Source organism: Chaetodon trifascialis, chromosome 14 (genome assembly GCF_039877785.1).
Source record: "Chaetodon trifascialis isolate fChaTrf1 chromosome 14, fChaTrf1.hap1, whole genome shotgun sequence".
Classification (NCBI taxonomy): Eukaryota; Metazoa; Chordata; class Actinopteri; order Chaetodontiformes; family Chaetodontidae; genus Chaetodon; species Chaetodon trifascialis.
Window position 1 is genome coordinate 18,831,809 of NC_092069.1, and position 22,616 is coordinate 18,854,424.

Consider the following 22,616-nt stretch of genomic DNA (forward strand, 5'->3'; position numbering starts at 1 on the left):
ATGTTACTGTATTATTCATGGAGGGATAATTGCATATGGGGTAATTGTTGCATACAGAGGGTTGAAACAAACATTAGACTCTTGATTTATTTATTATTTTAGCTCTGATTTAAATGTTAAACATCCCCTCCATATGCCTTAAAGGTCCAGTGTGTACGATTTAGGCAGATCTATTGGCAGAATAAAGGCAGAAATTGAAGATATGATGTTTTCATTAGTGTATAATTACCTGAAAATAAGACTTGTTGCATTTTCATTACCTTAGCATGAGCTCTTTATATCTACAGAGGGAGCAGATCTTCTTGCACCGCCATGTTTCCACAGTAGCCCAGGCGAACACGGACTCCAGAGAGCGCATCTCGTTTTTTCATGTGTTTTTACCGGCCACTGCAGGCAAGGGGTATTCAGTTGGTTGCAATCTGCAACCTCATCACTAGATGCTCCTAAATCCCACACAATGCTCCATCAAGGCAGACATAAAAAATGTCTAATGTACGTCTGACATTGTGCTTGCAGGGAAAAAAAGTAGAATCATCACATCAAAATCCATATTTTTCATGTCAGAAGTTTAAGCACTGGATTCTCCCTCTTCCATTCTCAGTGTTTGTGCACTGGAGGCTTCAGGTTTCCACATCACACTTTTGCATGCTGAATATTATATGTCTGTAGTCAGAAATCATGCAGAGATCAGATTATCAGTTAGCACAGAGATCAGACACACTTTCAGCAGATGATGGTGAAAGAAGCCTTCTAGCCTCAAACTCTGCACATACATCACTCTGCACAGACACGATCAAACATTCAACGAAAGGAGAAAAGCACATTTTTGGCTGGAGGGGGACTTTAAGCCTGATTAATTTCTCTTTCTCAGCATGGGATTCTGTGATTTATTCCAATTTAAACACTCCAAATGGAAATATATGAAGAAAGCCCTGAACACTTGAACAAAAACAGAAAATTTGCCAACCATGCCCCGTTTTCCAGTCGTCCCACAGAGGAGGAGGTGTCCCACTATAAATTGTAATCTGTCATTGGAGGAAAGCGGTGTCCATCACAGCTCTTGGTCCGTGTGGAACCGCATCAGGCGCACGCAATCACAGCTGCGTCAAGACGCACGCAGATAAACCGGAAAACAGCCCAGCGTTTGCAGATCAAAATAAAAGCACAAACGTTAGTAATCTATAAATCAAGTATCGGGCGTCCTTGACATAATTTTACTAATGCAGAATTATAGGAATCACTATCTTTAAATGCTAGATTCGTTTTTCTTTATTCGTGTTGTAATCTTGAAATGACATATTCTATCTTAAGGGGGAAAAAAAACACAGCTTTATTGTAAAAGGATTAACCGGAAACTTCATGTATTAGTCGTTGTGAACTTGACGCTGGTCGCCGTCGTCATCATCTGTACGCACGGCGGCGACAGGAGCCCCTGAATCGGCAGGGACGGGTATCCCACCGCTATTCTCTGTCAATGCCAAGAAAAAACACTAACAGAGAGTAGAAAAATATCGGCGATTCCCCCCAACGAAAGCCCCTCTGGAAACTCCGATGGATTAATCTTGATTTTTCTGCGGTAAGCACGCTTTTTTCCCCCTCCTGTGCTGAATTGCAATTGGTGCACCCGCCTTGTCCCCTATTTTGCGCTGTGGTCTGCGAGATGAATTCATCTTAGCAGAGACAGAAAGACAGAGAGCAGAGGAGATAAATAACACAGTGTGGGTCGCTGCGTTCACTCCGGTCTTTGCGCAGATTGAGGTGCGTGTATTTGACGGATAACTTTGCCCTCAGAGGGGGACAAAGCAGAGAGAGTGGTAGTGGTCTCGGTAATTGTGGATGGTGTTTTGCAGTGCTGTGATTGTGGAGAGGGGGGCTCTTGTGTTGCAGCAGCAGGGATGGATGCGCTGCAGAGCTGAGCTGACCACTGAGGCCATGCACACACATGATGAACGCCACCACGGCCTGCACGTTGATTCACCTCAAAATAACTGTCATATGCTATAAGTTAACCGCACTGCCACGCTGGTGGATGCCCAATTAAAGCAGCCCTAATCGGGTTATCTGATGTGTCTGGAGGTGCAGCCATCCATCTTGCAGGCAAACACCGGGGATGTTTATAAAGCGCGTGTGTAGCCTCAGGTTTGTCCATGCGCAGTAAGTTGGGCAGCAGTTGTGTGTTGGTTTGTAAATATGCACTCAGCACCCTGAAGCTGTGAGTATTCAGCTTGTTATCAGTCCATGAATGACTTCAATTGATGTGCGTGATATGTGTCGAATGTGAATGAAAGGAGCCTGGTATTATGGCTCATGAACCATGTGCATTTGCCCTCAGGTCATCTCTGTCTGTACAGTTGAGCTTAACAAACACTCTGGCACGTAAGCTGCTGCCTCTGACTCCAGGGCTCTACGTTCACATGAAATGTCTCAGCACAAAGGCGAAATGTTTGGCCCAGTTAGTGGTTAATTAATCATTTTGGTTAAAGAAGAGTTCATTTCCAAGACGTCCAGTTGTTGTTTGTCTGTTTTTGTGTCAATCGGTAAGAGTCACAGAGCTGCAACAGTTAGCTGAGTTCATCCACAGAAAATTAATCTGCAACAGTTTTAATCATGGATATTTCGTTAAAAGTCTTTTTTCAAGCAAAAATGACAAACATTTGATGGTTTCAGCTCCTCACATGTGATAGTTTGCTGCTTTTTCCTTTTCTTAACATGAACTGAATACATTGAGGTTCTGAACTGTTGATCAGACTCAGCAACATTGTGATGAGCATGTTTCATTTTTTCTGATCAGTCATTCCAGTAAATAACCTGCAGATGAATCAACCATAAAAATAATAGTTAGTTTCAGCCCTATTTTCTTTCTTTGATGAATTGAGTAGATAATCAGGACATTAATCTGTAATCTTTTTGTAGTGTCAGCAAATGGTGAAAAATATCCATCCTGGAGTCCTTGCTGATGTCCTCAGATGGCTTGTTTTTGTGTGACAAGAACATTTTCAGTTTCTAATGATATAAAACAGAGAAAAGCAGCAAATCCTCAGAGATCAGCCAATTATTATTTTTCATTTTCGTCAATCCACTAATCGATCAGTCATCTAGTCGTCGCAGCTCTACACACAGCATCTCAGTCTGAACTTTCTATCAACCCAAGTGTCATTCAGCTCGAGCAGAAAACTTCCAGCCTCCATCGCTTCAGACCCACCGCGTCATTATTTCCAGTGGATTCTTGCATTGAACATTGCCCTCCACTGGCACCAGGTTTGGAAAGAACCGTTTAAACCCCCCAGCGCAGACTGAGAATCGGCTCCTGTTTGTGGAAAGAAAGAAGAAAAAGTTCATGTTTTTCTAATTTGCCCTTTTCTCCCATTTGGAAAATATTCATCCACTGGGCGCAAATATCAGTGAGTGAATGGATATTTACAATGGGCTCGATGATTTAACAACATGACTCAACACCCTCAACTGTGAACACTGTGGCACAAAACACAGCGAGTCTTAAACCCACACGGACGGACTGTATGAAGCTCAGCTGTGGGTTTTATAACTCGTTCATTCAGTATGTGCAGAATGCTTTGAAAGCCTTAACAGTGCGTTTCATTGTGCTGATAATCTTGTAGCACAGTGAAATGTGGCCATTGTCTCGTTGTTGATCTGCTGAATGAACTCAGTTGTCCAACACAAGCAAATATTGTAACTATTCAGAGAATGGCAGCCATGAGGAGGAGATTGTCAGAGTTGCACCAAATCCAGGAGAGATGCCAGCGAGTTTCATAAAATGATCCTCTTTGGGGTCGTTTCTTTAGTGAAAGAACAGAAAGTTGCGTTCAGGAGGTGAATAAGGTCGCTGCGAGTGTGACTTCAGTGGGAGGGCTGTGGGAGGTTTGACCTTGTTTTGTGCCATGTCAGTGATCTGAGTGTAAAGGGACCCCTCACGTCAAATTAGACAGAGCGGTCTTGTTACAGGCTGTGTTGAATTGCAAGATGATTCTGCAGAGATTTGTAAGTTCATCAGGGTTAAATAATGAAGAAATACTGAGATGTAGTGACCAGCTGAGCACAGTTCAGTTTGTAAGTCAAGTTCAAAGCTTTGAAGCTTTTCTGTCTCTTACTTTTATGGTAACTAATATAGAAAGAAACGTCAGACCAATTAGATAGTTTGTTCCCAAAATTAGCTTATTACTGTGAACTATTTAACCCTTTCAGTCATTTTTCAAGCAAAAATTACGAAAAAAAAAAAAAAACCCAAACAAACATGGTTTCAGCTTCTTATATGTCAGGATTTGCTGGATTATTTGATTAATTTTGAGAAAAAGGCTGCAACTAACAGTTATTTTCATTAGCAAGCAATCTGCTGATTGCGTTTCTTGTTCATAGATTCATCATTTAGTCCAGTCTAAGGTCAGAAAAATGATTAAAAAATAAAATATAAGTCCTGTGTGACATCTTCAAATGTCTGGTTTTATTTATATTTAATCTACATTGATTCAAAACATGAAAAAAGCAGCAAATCCTCATATTTGAGAAGCTGTTTGGTATTTTGTGTTGATAAATCAACGATACGATGAATGAATCTGTCATGATTGTCATTGATTGACTAACTGATTCATCAAGTAAGTATACGAGTGCTCCTGATCATTTCAGACCACATGTTATTTTCTCAGACCTCACATATGTCTGTTTCTCAGGCCTGACTGTCTCCTGTTTAATCCATCAGTTGCGCTGCGTGACCCTGACATGTCTGTCCTTTTTAATTTAGTATATTGATCTGGCGGCTTTACTATAAATGGCAGAGTATCTCATTATGGCTCCCAGCTCTCCGTGTTACTGTAGATGATTAACACTCCTGCCCGTGTGGCATCAAAATAAAGGCTGTCATTTGGGGAAATGAATTTCCAGTTGATCGCGGCGGCTGTGAGTGATGTGGTGGCGCTCGCCCCGTCCTGTTGCTCTGTGCTCGGGTAATATTGGCGTCTTCGTTTCTCTCCACTTCCTGATGTGAAGGAATCCTGCAGCAGCGTTGACAAATAGTATCCAGCAGATTTGGCCAGACATCAGAGTCAGATTTCAGACTTGAGCCAGTCAAGATGAGGAGAATTAATACGATACCGCTGCCTGTCTGTGTTTTCGTGTGAAAGTCGAGCCCCCCCCCCTCCCCCGTCTCTGCCTTTGACTGTTAACTGTTACAACACACCACGTAGCTGCCATCCTGTCCCCCTCGGACCTTCCATATCACGCCACTGTGGTCCTCTCAGAGGCAAGCTGTTCATTTGGGTCTGAAAATAGCGCGTTCTCGCAGGCTGAGGTGGCCATGCGATACCCAGGCAGTGCAACGGAAAGGAACAAGCCCCGCGGCTGCCATGCCATCATCTGCTTTTTTGGGGGGGAGGAAAGTTGTGCCGCAGGTTGGGCATGGAGCGGTCTAGTATATGGCTGTGTGTCTCACCTAAAATCATTATGTCACAGGGCCTTGTCCTGACATTTTGACGTGATCCATAGTGTCGATTCATGCGTGTAATTGAATAACAGAGAGCTGTCGTCCCTCGGATCAGTGATGAACGCCGGTGAAACTCGTATCATTGCGAAAATGTGATAAATCTGCCTGTTGCTGTCGAATGCGCCGGAGCTAAACTCGATAAATCCAAATTGTTTATCTCCTTTAAAGAAAAGTGTTTCTTCGGTCCAAAGATGGCGGGTTTTCACAGCACTCATCCAGTAACTTCAACAACAGCACATGATTCATCAAGTCAAGTGTTTACTGAGCGAGCACCGTGCCAAAAAATAAATAAAAAAAAGGGGACATATGTATATAAACAATACAAGATGGCCTAGTTTCTGTGCAGCAGAATGGTTACAGATATGTTGAAGCTACGGTAGTCCCTGGCCTTTTTACTTCAAGAGCAGGAAGATGTTCATAATCCCCACAGGCAGCACAGCGACGTGAGATCTCCCCTCATTTACTCTGATCCCTCCAGGAAGGGATGCAGTGCTATTTCAATCACTGCAGTTAGGGAGAAAATTCGTCAGAAAACAGGCTTTACCTGTGTTATCCAACTCAGTCTAATGCCAGTTTTTGAATACTGTGCCTTTGCTGTGGTTGATTCTATCAGATTTGTTTTTATTTTGATTAATTAATTCACTGTTTGGTCTATAAATGGTTTAGAAAATGTCAGAAAATAGCGTAAATGCCTTTCACAGTATCACAGTAATGGCTGCTGAAAAAACAGCATTATTTTATGAACTCCGGCCAGTAAAACATTTTTCCCTCTACAATATGTTCGACAAGTTCTTGTTTAGGAAAATTGCTGTTTGTGAAAGAGCTCCAGAAAGTGTCACGTTGACATTGTGACGGCGAGCTGGCTTCACTCTCATTTCTGCTGTTTTTGGAGTGGCTCGTGCCCCCTAAATGGAAATTGTCGGCTAAACGTGTTTTAAGGTGGATTTTTGCGCTGTGAAAACCGGGAGACAGATGAGGAAATGTACATATTCATGTCAAGGAAGATTATGTGTTATTTTAAGGGCTACCAGAGAATCAGCAGTCCTCCTCCTCCTCCTCCTCCTCCTTCAGTCTGTGGTCTCAGCTCCGCTCTGGGCTCATACTGTAATGCCGCCAATGGGCTTGTTTCTTTCTGGGTATTTAATGGGCTTTTATTGGCAGTAATGAATCACAATGATCTCCTTCTATCTGCAGTGGCTCCGTTCCTCTGTTTGTTAAGCTGTGTGGAGCGAATGTAGGACTGGAGAAAGTGAAAATGCTGCACACAGGAGGTGAATTGTGTGTTTGGTAGGCATGTGTTCTGTGTTTCCATGCACCTGTGGGCTGCAGGTATTTGGATATTTGGACTTTGACGATGTGATTTATGTGTGATTTGTCTGGTTTTCTGCGTTCTGCTACTTTAAAGTCTTGTTCAAGTGGAATTTCCAACACTAGCATCAAGTCCACAGATGAACCCATAATAAAAAAAATTACTTTTTTTCATTACTTTCCATTTGTCTTAAATATTAGGTGCTTTTAAGAAACACTGATGCATTCATTTTACTCCTCGGCGTCTGCACCCTGTTGCAGTACTTGCAGTCTGCAGCAAGTGACACATCTGTTTGCACTTTTTCCTGATGTAGGCATTTGGGTTTCTTGCTAGTAAATGTAAAACAGGCCTGAAGCTTTCCTTTTAACCATTAAGCTCCAGCGTCCTTCAGGACATGCCTCTGATTCCAGCTCATTTGGGGCTGCAAACTAGTTTCCGAATAGGAAAAAATGTCCATCACATGTTCCCAGAGCCTATGGTGACATTGTGAAATGCACAAAACTGCTAAATATTTAGTTTACTACCAGAAATTTTCACATTTGACAGGCGGAACTGGTGAATGTTTGCGGAAACAGTTAGTTGATTATGAAATTGACTGAATTATTTGATTGAAACACCTAACTGTTTCAGCTCTGAACCAAATGCAATGAGCTGAAGCCTCCGACATCCTCTTTAGATATGTGATGCTGCTGGTTATTTTTTTCTTTTTATCATACATCGCTTATTTTCACTTATCCTGGCCTGATATTTTCTCTATCATTGCCGGAAACATTTTTCATAAGACACAGCTGCACTGTTAGCGTGGATCTGAGCAGAGGTCAAGAGCGGCGCGATCGTTTCCCTCTTCCTCCGTCTGCTGCAGTTTGCCCCCTAGCGCCACCTCTCTCCATCCACGGAGACTGTAAACAAGTGTGTTTCCAATTAGCCGTCTCCAAAGTCAGCTGGCCGCTGAGGCTGATGAAAGACAACGGTGCTGTCAGCGGTCTCTTCCCAGCCCTGTTGCACCAGCTTCATGAGCCTCCAGGGCTTAAAGGGGGGCACGGTGAGCCGAAATGTGCATTAGTTTAACTGGGTCTATAAAGACGGTAAGGCTCTTTTTAATTGGCAAAGCAGATTGCCTCACTCCTTACAGAAACTGGTTTAGCTTTGCTTTAGTGAGGCCAAATGCTCCGTCAGTCCCACTCATGAGACTCAGAGTAGAGCCAGGGAGTGGTTTGCTGTTCAAAGTCTCTCTGTGCATTTTAACTGGCTGCTGTGTGTCTATAGATGGGTGTGTGGCTCCTTGTAAAGAAAACAAAAATAAAGCGCATGCCAACTGGTAAAGGCAATGGCCGTGTGTGAATTCTTCTCACAAGTGCGGTGGTGCAATAAGACGGAGAAGTAAACCATAACAAGTGCTTTTGTTATGTTCTTTTCATCCAAGACAAACTGGATATTCTCAGCGTCTCACGTCGACATGTTTACATCAGTGGCCACATGAGCCGAACGCTGCAGCTCTGTCACATTATGTTCCTCTGTATAATTAGTGACGGAGTTTAAAGCATCGTGTTTAATTTCAGCCTAATTGAAAGATTTTTCACGAGGCTCCGTGTAACTCTCAGAGGAAGCTCTGAAATAATGGAATATTGAATCATAATTTTCCCAATGGAGACGGCTTTCGAGCTACTATTTTACCCTCGTGCTAATTTCATCTGTCTCTGTCTCTCTCCACCCACAGAAAGTAGAGAATGGGCTGTGTCCAATGTAAGGATAAAGAAGCAGCAAAACTCACTGATGACCGGGAGACCAGCCTCTCACACAACTCGGGGTACCGCTATGGGTCCGACCCCACGCCGCAGCACTACCCCAGCTTCGGGGTCACCACCATCCCCAACTACAACAACTTCCACAGCGGCGCCTCGCAGGGGGTGACCGTGTTCGGAGGAGTCCACACGTCCTCGCAGTCTGGGACGCTTCGGTCTCGGGGCGGGACAGGTGAGGTTGAAGAGGGTCTTTTGAAATAAGTCTGTGAATGCGTGTAAGATGGTTCAAATGCAAGGCAGCTGTTTGGTACCCAGAAAGGTTCAGCTGGTCCAGGTTTGTGAATGACGTAGCTGTTTTAAAAATAATATTTTGGGTTGCTAATTTCATGTTAAAATCTCATACTTATTTAGCGCTATTGCCAGAATAGAAAAGCTTCAGACTGTGCATTTAGACCATCATGTATCACCAAAAGGACTACAGCCAGCAGCTGGTTAGCATAGCTTAGCAAAAAGACTGGAAACACTGGGAAACAGTTAGCCTGTTTCTGTTCCGAGGTAAGAAAGTCCACCGGCCAGCTCCTCTAAAGCTCTCTAATTAAGACGTTACATCTCATTTGTTTCCTCTGTAGACAAACTTAATCGTAAAAACAAGCTGCAGCTGTAAAAGGTGGTTTACGTGCTGGACGATTTCTTAGCTGGAGGCAATTAACTTCCATAAATTTTCTCTGCCTGGCCAAGAAATACCTTTGAACAGAGCCAGGCTAGCTGTTAAGCTAAGCTAACCAGCTGCTGCTTTACCTTCATACTTACGTTCCAGACAGCAGAGAGTGGTGCCGACCTTTCCATCCGACTCTCTGCAAGAAAGCAAATTAGAGTATTTCCCAAAATGTCAAACTGTTTAAAGAGGGACCTTCAAGGCGGGGTGACATTGTGAGTGGAAAGCTCTGAAATATGTTGCTGTCACTAAAAGGGGGTCAGATTACAAACAAATCAAATGTCTATGTTGGAAAGCTGTAAACTTCTGTCAGGACCACTCACTGTTTGGCACCCATCCAGCATTCAATAAAAAGGCTGATGTTGACTGACCAATGGACAGTATCCGTCTCGTAGTTAGCTCTAGCATACTGGACTCCATCAAAGGTTTTTCCTCCTGCATTGCAAGTAAATATGTGATTCATCTCGTGTATGTGTGCTGATATTGTGTTCTGCAGAAGATGGATGTCCACTAGCTGAAAGTTAATGGAAAACAGAGTGACCTAAATTATCACCGGTGCTCTTTGAGGCACATCTGACGACCGTAGAGATCTCATATTGTGCTGAATGGTGCAAAAGCCTTTCTGTGGTGGAGAAATGGGCTTTACCGTCCCACACTTATGATTTTAAAGATACATATGATGTGCGATGCATAAATTAACAGCATCTTCTTGCTTTGATGTTTTTTTTTTTTTAACCCAGCACAGATAAACACTCTGTGGAGTCAGCAGCTTGTATGAATAAGAAATTACTCCAGGAGGGCAGCGCTAAGCAGCATTCATATCTGAGACTGTAAAGAGAAGCCTGGAGTTAAAAAACGAACACTCAGTCAACACGGGCCGAAAACCTCATCTGCCCCCTCCGTGAACACTTCGACGTGTTTGCCTCTGAGACGGCGAGCAGCTCCGGTCATCGTGAGGCGCGTTTCAGAGGTCACTGCGTCGACAGGGAACCGTGCAGGGCTTGACTGCGGCTGTGGAGCTCTGACTGTCCAGGGGATGATTCAGATCGAATCAGAAAATGAAATCATTTTACAGTTCCAGGCTTATTAAGAGATACAGGCACTCGAGGGCTGTTGCAGATCACAGCAGATGAATTTGATTGGCCCCAACATTCCTCAAGGATGCTGTGTCTGACGAGGCTGAAAGTCTGATTTGTTTTCTGTATGCAAAACAAAGAGTTTCATTTATTTGCATATTAAACCTGCAATAATTGATTTTTTTCAGGTAGGGGCACAATAAGCTGTAAACAACACTGAAATGTTATTCGCTTTGCCAAGACGTTCACTATTCCAAGTGTATAACAGTTGCTAATTTACACGCCCAGCAGATACAGGAAATCCAATATTTAGTCTCCTTTTAACTCTGTTTTGGTCCACCAACTCCTAAGGGAAATAGCTTGTTCTTTACCTGCTAAATCCTCCAAGATGTCAACAGCTCTGCTCACCTTTGGTGTCAAACAGGCAGAGGACAGTGGGCCTATGAGAGCAGCTGCCACCTGCGCTGAAAACAAGACTTCCAGGAGGGTTGAGAGTGAAGTAGAACAGTACAGTAAAAACAAAACAATGAGCTGAAAGATGCTTTTATATATAAAAGCTTTAAAATGATAAACTGAAAAGTAGCAGAAGAGACAGAAGAGTGCAGAAATTCTTATTCCCACAGCATGATGCAGCCCATGTGTTAAACCCTCAAAGGAAACCCCGGCATTATGCTTCATCCATGCAGCTCACCTCCACTAACTCTGCCATGTCGCTTTGTTTTCCTGCAGGGGTGACTCTGTTTGTGGCTCTTTATGACTACGAAGCCAGGACCGAGGATGACCTCAGCTTCAGGAAGGGGGAGAGGTTCCAGATCCTCAACAGCACGTAAGTGTGAAAACATCTGCATGAGAACATGAAGGGTGGCGGTCGTGTTTTCTCTCTCTGGTTCTCGTCTGTCGAGAATGTCTGAATGCCGCGTTTGGAAATGTTTCACAGACACAGACGCAGGGATCGGGTCTTTCTGTTGTAGACCAGATCCGGCTTATGAGGGTCATGTTGTAATGTTAAGTCTGACAGATACTGACAGTTTGCATCATAGAAATAATTGGAGTTGTGATGTAGAAAATAGTCTGCTTTTACACATGTGTTATCTCATAAAGTACGTGCGTGTTTTTAAAGTCATCCCTGTTGGACTGAAATTTAAGTAAACACAGGTAACACAAGGGCGGCACGGTGGAGCAGCAGGTAGTGCGCGTGCCTCACACGCGGTTCGATCCCCGGGTCGGGCGGGGCCTTTCTGTGTGAAGTTTGCATGTTCTTCCTGTGCATGCGTGGGTTCTCTCCGGGCACTCCGGCTTCCTCCCACAGACCAAAAACATGCTCATTAGGTTAATTGGTGACTCTAAATTGTCCTTAGGTGTGAGTGTGAGCGTGAATGGTTGTTTGTTTGTGATCGGCTGGCGACCGGTTCAGGGTGTCAGCTGGGATAGGCTCCAGTCCCCCTCGCAACCCCGGAAAGGGATGGTCAGGTATAGACAATGGATGGATGGATGGACAAATAACACAAGAGCCACAGACTCTGAGCAACGAGCCAACTGGCTTTCCTTAACCTACAAACATGAATGCGCATCTTCTGCTGCGCCTGAACTCGTTGAACGAGCCTCCAAATCAAGATTCACTTGAGCAAAGTGTTTGATAGTTGATTTAAACAGCACGTAAACGCACCTTCAAATGTCGCTTTGGTCCCATCAGATGCTGCTGTGGTCTGCACAGGACGCGTCACCGTGGCAGCCTGCTGTCAATCAAACACAGAGCAGCGGCGTGCCCCTCCAGCTGAGACGAACAGGAGCATTTCTAATATTTCCCCAAAGACCCTCGTCTTTCTTCCTTTTGATAAGAAAAATCTATTAAGGACGCATTTAAAAAACAGGGTGACATTATTCTTGACTTCAAAACAGGGATGACTAAATGTGATTTCAGTCGGACTTTAAAGGGATGATTCACCGCAGGAGCCCACGCTCCAGAAAACAACTGCTTTAAACGTTGGTTTTTATGTGCTCTCCGCTCAGCTCTCAGAGACAAGACAGCCAATAAATCTGATCACCCACTACTGAGCCTGTCTGCAGAATGTGTAAATGTTGATCTGTCTTCCAACCTGCCTCCATCATCCTCCGTCTCTCCGTCTCTCTCTCCACAGCGAGGGGGACTGGTGGGAGGCTCGTTCTCTCACTACAGGTGGAACTGGTTACATTCCCAGCAATTATGTTGCTCCGGTGGATTCGATCCAAGCTGAGGAGTGAGTAAAACTTTATTATAACACGAACACGCTCTCACGGTCTCGGAGGCACGGCAGCTTCATCAGCGGAGAGCATATCATAAATATTTGAGGGCTCGTCTCGCTGCCTTTTGTTTAATGTGACGTGGTGGCACGCGTGCAGAGGATAAAAGACAGAGTTTGAAAAACCAAACATTGCTCCACAGTTTGATTCCTCTCTCTTCCCCCACAGCTGGTATTTTGGTAAATTAGGCCGAAAGGACGCGGAGAGGCAACTGCTTTCCAACGGCAACGCCAGAGGCACTTTCCTCATCCGTGAGAGTGAAACAACCAAAGGTACTCTGACCGAGCGGCGTCTCACATGCTGACATGTTGAATGCTTTTAAAGATTAGCAAACACAGAGAAGTGTTTGTGAATAAATGAATATTTGGGAACTCTTCATTTACATCTGCAGTGTAGCAGTAGAAGCTGTTTACTTTGAGGCAAACTTATCAGAGAATCAGACCAATGCTGCAACTTCAAATTCAGTTTAATATCAGGTCATTAGCTATGTAGCTGCTCCATATTCATTGTCCTATTTCTGCTTTATTTACACTCATTAAAAACCATCATGCACTCCCACATGAGCTGTCATACCTTGGTTAAGTCTTAGCAGAGATTTTGCTTGAATCATCGTGTTGGCTCTGTTCCAGGGGCCTACTCTCTCTCCATCCAGGACTGGGATGACATCAAGGGAGACCATGTCAAACACTATAAGATTCGCAAGCTGGACAGCGGGGGCTACTACATCACCACCAGGGCCCAGTTTGAGACACTCCAGCAGCTCGTACAGCACTACTCTGGTGAGGCTCTGCTACAGTAACGCTTCCCCGCTCTTAAAATCATAATGTCTTACGGTTCTGTACTGCTTTAATGTCATTTAAAATTCAAACTGCACGGTTGATCCAGCCAGGGCTGCGGGTCTGTGCTGCCGACTGATCGTGCCATGCCACAAAGGCATGCCTCGCCTGACTGACCTGTCCGTCAAAACCAAAGACGTGTGGGAGATCCCGCGGGAGTCGCTGCAGCTCATCAAACGTCTCGGCAATGGCCAGTTCGGAGAGGTCTGGATGGGTGCGTACCTTTTTTGGCGTCCTGTTTTGGCGCAGAAGAAGAATTGGACAGCTGTGAGCAGTTGTGTGAAACATGCTGTTTGTGTTGGATCATTCAAAGCTAACACCCAGCTAATGCTACCCACAGAGAAGAGTGATTTCTGGAATTTCCCCGTGCGGGACTACTAAAGGAATATTGAATTGAATTGTCAGTGATTTCACTTAGAAGTTAGATGCTGGATACATCTTCATCATCAGTGTCTACTTTGACTGAAATAAGTTTTTTTTTTTAACTGATTCCTGAGTGGATTGCAGATCTGAAAGGATCAGTTAAACCTCGGTGTATGTGGTGTTTGTTATGTCTAATTAGGTTTTTGTGACATGGCTCATCTCAGCTCAGTTCAAACACATGCTGTTTAATTCCTTTGAGTTCAATGAAACTTAATTTGTCCCACATTGGGTGGTGAAATGCTCCATGTGTGTCTGATTTGCAGAGATGGGAACATGTTGTTTGTACATGTATTCCGTTTTAATAAAGTTTTCAACTGGAAGCATATTTTTAGGGCAGATCTAAATTCAGCCTCCTGACAACTTGTGAAGCATTACTTTACTCAATGCTAGATGTTTTCAGAATGCAAGGAGAAAGATTTTAATTATCTTTCTGCTTTTTTATGATTGTTACCCTGTTGCACCACACTATGCTAAGCCAAGTTTTGTGCCTGAACGACCTCCAGCCGCTATTTGTTGCCAGTTATCTGCTCTACACTTCATTTAAACACAGTCGATAACAATCTCAAGGGAACTGATAACTTAAGTAAATTTCAGTCACACATTTTACATGACTTTCATATACTTTAACTTTCTCAAATGGTGAATGCCTCCCTTTCAAAATAAAATCCTGCTGAAATGCCAGTAACTTCTAAAATCCTTTTTGTTTTTTCTGTGTCGTCAGGCACGTGGAATGGCACCACCAAAGTGGCGGTCAAGACTCTGAAACCTGGCACCATGTCGCCCGAGTCCTTCCTGGAGGAGGCTCAGATCATGAAGAAGCTCCGACATGACAAGCTGGTGCAGCTCTACGCCGTGGTGTCCGAAGAACCCATCTACATCGTCACAGAGTACATGAGCAAAGGTAGATTTTAATCTGACGCTAAAAAAAGACACTATGAATATTACATACATGCGTTTGTGCACGCACCTACATGTTTTGTGCATGATTTATGAAGCTGCATGGACAGCACAGTATGTGTCCTACTTCGCCGCTCCATCGCAGAGATCCTCAGTTGCCACAGCAATAACTAACAAATAAAAATCTGAGCCAAGTGTGACGTGTGGCAGGAATCCCAGAGCTGATGTCACATTAGCCTCAACATTTTGCTTCATCCAAATCTGAGTTAAGATCTGGCAGCTGAAGACAGCATGGGAAACAGATCCTTACTCATGTTTCACCCGTTTCTTTCTTTTAGGGAGTTTGCTTGACTTCCTTAAAGACGGAGAAGGACGAGGCCTCAAACTGCCAAATCTGGTGGACATGGCAGCTCAGGTATGCTGCTTAAGTAATCCAGAATCTCGTTGCTGCACACTGTGGATTTGGGCGCTTTGAAAGAGATTTTCAAGAGCTTAATTCCCTTTAATCGTCTCCAGCTGTTACCCATTTATTCATTTATGCTCAGTGTTGCACATTTATAGTTATTTCCATCTTGATGTGATGTCGTGTTTACACTTTCAATAAGCAAAATGGCCCTATTGGAAAAGTCTGGTGCACATGTAGCACACTGTTAGTTACTGGACTGGTTGGTCTGTGACTGCTTTATACTCAGACCAAATGGACAACAGCTTATCTAAAGTTATTGATTTAGCATTACTGTTGGAGCGCTCAATCACCGTTGGATCGTATTCCATTCTGGAGCTGTGATTCATCACTTCCTGTGGGTCAATAAGTAATCAGACTTGACACTTGAGTTTATCTTGCAATTATGGCAAACCTGTGGGTTTCCAGTGAGGAGAAGCTCCTCTCTCGTGCAGCCAACTGTTTAGGCTGTAAATCTATGTGAAAAGTACAGATTTAATCACATTGAAACTGTTCAGTGGTACGATGTTCACGGGAAAAAATAACTCCATTTCCCAGGTGGCAGCAGGCATGGCATATATTGAGAGGATGAACTACATCCACAGAGACCTGCGCTCTGCAAACATCCTCGTCGGAGAAAGTCTGGTGTGTAAGATCGCTGACTTTGGTCTGGCCAGGCTCATCGAGGACAATGAATACACAGCCAGACAAGGTAGGCCTGCAGGGTTGGGTTTTTCAAGTTCGTGCTAGTTTCAAAGACTTAAGACTTAAGCATTGTGTAAATTGCTTGCAAGGAAACTTCTGCTATGCTAAGTAAACAGGAAGTATGTTGTGATGCAAGTCACATCACGTCGAAAATAAACAGTTTCAGAGTGCCAGAGGATGTGTTAATGTATTAAACTTAATTGTTTCCATTCATACATACATGCATTCATGGAGGAATATGTGTTTCAGGGTTTGCAGTATTCATGCGCTTCAGACCAGGAGTGGCACACAGCGCATAGAGGCAATTAAGGCACTTTAAAACCCACAGTGCCCCTGTTGCCACAATTTGCATAAAAATTCTGCTCCTTCTCAGAGTCATAAATCAGTCAAATCCGAAAACACAGACATAAAATACATATTCTTACATTCAGCCTGACTCACACTCCCGAGGATACCATTATCTGAGATTATCCAGTTCGAATAACTGTCCATAAATCCACTCAGAAACGATGGAAAAAAGACGCTCCGTACATTCCAGGACACATTTTCAAGCTTTCTTTGGCATTAAAGTAATCCAGTGGTAGTTTTCGGTACATCCATGGTTACACTGCGAACAAGAACAGCTAATGGTGCTAAATTTGATGCCAATATCAAGCAATTACAGGCTTAAAAAAACAGGCTCAAGTTGTAGCCCACAGTGTAATTGACTGAATCCACAGCAACATTACACTTCCTGTTTACCTCACTCACACACTGAAACCCCCTGGTTCATGAGTGGAAAATCTGATTACACTAATGCTAACCTAACGCACATAACTTTCAAACCAACTGTCGAATGTGGCGACCATGTTAACTCTTTTACTCGTATATCAGCAAGCTAACCGCTGATGCTAGTGCTGCCAGTTGGTTAATGCATCACCTGGTGTAACATCACATATTTAGTAACAGCTGATCTCTGCTTAAGAATTAGTTGTGTAGCATTTTAAATCAGTGTTTTAATTCAGCGATGTGTGAAATAAGAAGCACTTACGTTCTAACTAGGCTAAAGGGTGCGCTTACGAACAGCTGCAGCAACCAGCAGCCGCAGTTTAAAGAGAGCACTTTTGATTTATTGGTCCCAATCTGGAAATGTATTTCTTTTTTTACATGACTTTGTTTGGAATAGCTTGTGTGTACATATCTGCTGTCTGACTTTAATGTTTCTGTAGTATTCTCTGAGTCCCCAACCACAGCATCTTCTGAAAACCTCAGTGTCAGAGGAAAAAGCCGGCGGGCTGGCAGATGACATGTTCCATTTACTCAATTCCAGGACACATTTTACACGCGGCCACATACACATGTGCACACTCACCACTTTTCAGAATAAGGGCAGTAAATGAGCAGGAATTTGTGTCGGTGACACCAGTGGAAAACCGAAGCACATGTGGTTACAGCATGGCGCAAAAACAACAGAATAACACGTTTATGTAAGGGCACAGTGGCAGGATTTAAGACACGTTATGCACAAAAATCCATCTGTCGCTGTGTATCTCAGTGAAGGGATAAGGAATAAGTGGCCCTGCCCTGAGAAAGACATTGTTCTCCCCTGACTGTGTTGGCAGACGTGAACTACACCAGGAGGACTTCCAGACTCTGTTAGTCACTCTGTCAACATGTTCAGTCACTCATTTTTTAGCGATATAAACGTTTACTTGTTCAACTTGGGCCAAGTGCAATCTGAGGAGAAGAGAGATAATGGAACTGTTCCGTCCCCCCCCCCCGGTGGGACGTTATCACATACTCACGTCTCTGCACTTATGAAATCACAGATGAAGAGAAGAAATCCATACAGAAGAGACTGACCTACTTACTCCTGCTTGCTTTGTGAACAGTGAAATAACAAAAATGTCACAGCAGAAAGTTAATAATCGTGCATCTGGTTGTCTTTTAGGTGCAAAGTTTCCTATAAAGTGGACCGCTCCTGAGGCCGCTCTCTACGGGAAATTCACCATCAAGTCGGACGTGTGGTCGTTCGGCATCCTGCTGACAGAGCTGGTGACCAAGGGCAGAGTGCCCTATCCAGGTGAGTGTGCTCATCAGCTCTGTGGATTATGCAATCGCATCTCATTTCCAGGTGATCGCTTGTGTGTGATTAACGCAGAGTGTGCGAGAGCCACTGGAGACACTGGCCATTGTTCTGTATGCTAAAAACAGAGCAGCACGTTGCATAATGTACATCACATTGTGCATTATGTAGCGCGGTGTTCTGAATGTTTTCCTGTTCGTCTGCCATGCACATTTTGACATTATATTTTCGGCATTTAAACTAAACTCTGTGATGTTTGTTTACTGTTTTATTGCTATTTCTTTGTGATGTCTCTTTAACAAATGTCTGACTTGTGACCTGCCAAGGGACTGCAGATGTAAATTAGCTCTGAGCTAACTCTGGTACAATGCATCAAATGGGAACAAATATTTATTTACAAATAAACTTACTAATAATAAATAAATTGTTATGAACCAAATAGCGTGGATGGAAAATAACATTAAGTCCTCTTATTGCTGTATATGACAAGTTTTTTCATATACTTGAACTGTTTAAAGCAGCTTCTAAAGTCAGCTTTGATTTAAAGGCCCTGCAGGTGCAGTGCAGTCAACCTCGTTAGTTTAATGACAAACTCACATGTATAGTGATAGTGAAAGATACCTTTAGTGATGTCCCACAGCCCAAAGTGAAATATTCAGTTTGTTGTCATATATGGACAAAAAAAGCCTCAGTCCTGTTGGTGCATGCTGTCTCGTCATCGCGCTGTCGTGGTTTATAGGGACAGAGAACAGAGCAGCTGTTAATGGTTTGCTCCTCCTGCTGTGACAAGTCAAAATGACTGCTGTGAAAAATAAAAGCTGATCAGAGAAGAGGCCACAGCAAAACCCGGCGAGCTAATCAGGCACTGGAGGCCTGTCACAATTCTTACATCATGGCCTGATCACAGTTATTCGAGCCGACCACCGCTTTGCATAATCACTAGAATCGTTTCTACTCACCTGTAAAAACAGCTGGAAATGTCATCCGGTTGCGCCTCCTTCTTCTGCTGGTTTAATGGCACCTGAGTGGAGAATTAGCGCTACCAACCATAAGATCGGTGTAAAGGTAGCAGATGGAGACGCACATTACTTTACAGTTTCTTTTGCTGATTTTCTGTAAATTCAGTTAAAATGAACCAGAAGTTAGAGATGCTGCAACAAACAGAAAGTGAATTCGGTGCGTTTCCTTCAGCTGGTTGCAGCAAATAAACTGTCAACCTGAGCAGAGCAAGAGTTCAGCTGCATGAGCTGGAACAAAAGAGCGTTGGACACACTCTTTTGTTCATGTGAGGCCTTCTTTATAAGTGGCATAAAATGAACAGAAATAGACGTTAATCGCAATAATTTGTATGACAATTTGTCATCAATTAAAATTTCATGATTATGAGAGCAAACTTTGCAGTACTTAAACTGTCAGCGTTCACTATTTTGCCGTCACGCTTGCCACTGCAATGCTCGCATTAAAGCCATGCTGGAACTGACAGCAGTCGCCTCCTGCTACTGTTGCTCCCTTGGCTGTCATTCATGAGGCATTTTATAAGCTCCAACATCCATCTGTGGGCTCTGGGTCTGCCCTCCTCCGGGAGAAAGTTCGCACTGTCACTCCCCAGTTTCTGCTGTGTGTAGCTTAGGTTAGCTCAGCTCGGCCCAGGCTATATATTGTCCTTATACAAATAAACATTTTTTTTTTTTTTGCCTTCATTCCTCCATGTTCCTCTCTAAGGCATGAACAACCGTGAGGTGCTGGAGCAGGTGGAGCGAGGCTACCGGATGCCGTGCCCGCAGGACTGCCCCACGTCCCTGCACGAGCTGATGGTGCAGTGCTGGAAGAAGGACCCGGAGGAGAGGCCCACCTTCGAGTACCTGCAGGCCTTTTTGGAGGACTACTTCACTGCCACTGAGCCTCAGTACCAGCCGGGGGATAATCTCTGAGCACCGCTGCCTTCATCTCATGTCATTTCGCTGGCGTTCCACCAGAGGGAGCCAGACTCCACCTGTTCTCTCTCATCCTGTGGCTGTGACGATCTTAAAAGCTCATCCACTGACTTCCAAGCTTCATACAAGTAGGGACGGTGCGGCTCTGACAGCATACTGACTATCAAATCAAAGGATGTTTTGGAGGTGGGAGGGGGCGCTGAGACGAGTTAAAAATGACTGCCATGGATGAGCGAGACGTGTCGTGTAACTTGTATGTAGTGTAAATATAAATTGCTTGTTTACTTATCTCTTTTTTTTGTTTATTTTATTTTATATTACTTTTGATATTTTGGAAACGTGTGGATTTTTCTTTTTTTTTTTAATCCAAGGTCCAAGTAATTTCAGATTTACAGCTTGTAGAAAAAACCCGTGCGTGGCTCACAGCTGGTAACAGATCGCGACATAATAATTGTAGGAACGCTAACAGACATCATGGACCGAGGAGTCTCAGAAGGTTTTTCTGGAAGTCCACTGACCTTTTTTACGAGGTTAATATAACAATACTGCTCTCCTCTTCTCAAGGAACTTAGATGTACTATAACACCTGTTCTTGCCTTTTCATGTTTAGTAATATTCTTATAATGTAAGGGAATGCCTTCATGCTTTCTACACACTAACTTAGCGCATCATTGACTCTTCCACCCAAACCTGTATGCCATCTGCACTAATATTAAGTGCATTCATCACATTTCAGCTTCAGCCAATGATTTTTAGATCGGCTTAAAGTAACTTTTAGTTTCTGCTTCTTGTAGTTGAAAAGGAGGCCGACTTCCTCTCCAACTGCAGCCATTGTTCGGCTGACTGCTTATTATACTGGCAATATTTTAAAATGTATGTCGCATTATTGTATGGCAGCAGGCTGTGTAAGAAATTCTGCATTGTCTTTTCGCTTCAGCAGCCGAACGTACGACCAAACTAACTGCCACTCCCATGACAGGAAATGAAGGATGCGTATCTGTGTTTGTCCCTCCATAATGTGTACCTGGAAATAACATGTTGTTTACGAGACCAAACATGTTTATTTCATCGTATTATTTTGCTCAACATTTCGGCCAGTCTTGTATGTCGTCACACATAACTGTGTGACTTTATTTTATTTTTTTCCAGGGAAATCTGCAGCTCTGGATGACATTTTTATCATCCTCAAGTATCAAACTTCTCTCTGTTGGTGAGAAGGTGCATTCCAGGACAAGATGTCATTTCTGTGTGTATTTAAGTTGCTTTTCAGGGACGGGGAAGTGAGCAAAAACTAGTTTTTGAGTCACTTTGTTTGACCCTAATTCTGTAGATTATACAGAAAATGTTTTTGGTCTCTGCATTATTTATTGTCTCTGTCTGTTACTTGTACACAACTGGTTTTGAAATAAACAATCTTGTCATCATTGTCTTGTGGACTGCAAAACAATTAGCGCTGAACACTTGTCAATAATGTCTGGTTTGGAAGCTTCCCTGGCTGCTGTTTCGCAGGCTGCACCTTTTCCAGCTCTGGGGGAAAACTGACAGCACATATCAATCATTAAGGTGTGAAGAGCTGCAGCCGAAATGACTGCGGTGTTTGTGAGAGTGTTTCTTTGTGGTTTGCCCTCAGGCTGAATTTCACACAAAGACAACATGACTAAACTCAGGATATATGCAAATCAGTTCGTGGGTGTCTGCCAGGCAGTTGGACAGCAGTCAATCGTATACAGACTAGTAGATCAGAGTTGAGCTTTTTAATTGTTTGGAATTTCTTTTTCACCTAAAACATTGAACTGTCAAATTGTGCTCCCATATCACCTCCTGTTAGCCATTTGAGAGTGCAGCTTTACTCCCAGAACGGAAAAGAAATTCTGCCATCAACCATTTTAACTAAACCTTTTCCAGCCTTATTTTCAAGAAGTAAACACTTCTTGAAAATAGGTTATCCTCAGCTAAACTGTACTGGCTAATCTGGCTGAGCAACACAGACGCTACACTCTTGCCTCTGATTGGATGCGACTGAAGCTTGGAAGTATTTGCATAAAGCAGGCTGTAACACACACAAGCCTCTGCAGCCACAGGAGTTGAAAGAATCCAGCAGAGAACAGGTAGGTCATTCATACCCTCTCTGTTTTCACACTCCTTGGTATGTACAGAAGACATGTAAGAATATGCTATCGTGGTATGCGCTGTATGTATTGACAACTTTCTTGAGAATAATCCACTCGGATTGTGCATGAAACTCTAATTATTTCATCTGTTCTTTCTGCTGGACGACAGGCTCCACATGCAAGACTACAGAAGAGTCCTGGACAACATGGAGAAATCTGAACATCTACCAGAACTCAAAGTGTTTTCCACCGCAAATAAATCAGAAAATTCCTTTCGACTTTTGAGCCCTGAAGTCACAGTAAACCAAATATTTCTTGCTAATCCACATCATGGTAGATCTGTACCAAACTGTTGTGTGGATGCAGATTATCTCTGCCAAACAAGCTCATGTAGATTTGGACAAGTGAACCAAGAGCCTGCTCGTGCAGCGCAGCATAAAGAGCTGATGCAGCACAGAGAAGGCAGATGGGGGGCCACTCCCGACAGGATGCACCTCCGTCATCGACCTCCCGATGGCTGTTGCCCTCGTCCTGCAGGAACCAGGGAGGGTGACACGAGAGGAGACTGCTGTTATTGGGGCTGTGGA

At 43.6% G+C, this 22,616-nt stretch overlaps 1 protein-coding gene across 1 annotated transcript; it reads left to right on the forward strand.

The window, feature by feature from the left end:
- Positions 1-1,400: 1,400 nt before the first annotated feature.
- On the forward strand, positions 1,401-21,343 carry fyna (FYN proto-oncogene, Src family tyrosine kinase a). Its single transcript, XM_070978946.1, has 12 exons — positions 1,401-1,576; positions 8,521-8,777; positions 11,066-11,162; positions 12,475-12,573; positions 12,785-12,888; positions 13,246-13,395; positions 13,502-13,666; positions 14,597-14,776; positions 15,111-15,187; positions 15,773-15,926; positions 17,850-17,981; positions 19,707-21,343. The coding sequence occupies exons 2-12, from the start codon at positions 8,531-8,533 to the stop codon at positions 19,913-19,915; spliced, it is 1,614 nt and encodes a 537-aa protein (XP_070835047.1). The 5' UTR covers positions 1,401-1,576; positions 8,521-8,530; the 3' UTR covers positions 19,916-21,343.
- Positions 21,344-22,616: the final 1,273 nt, after the last annotated feature.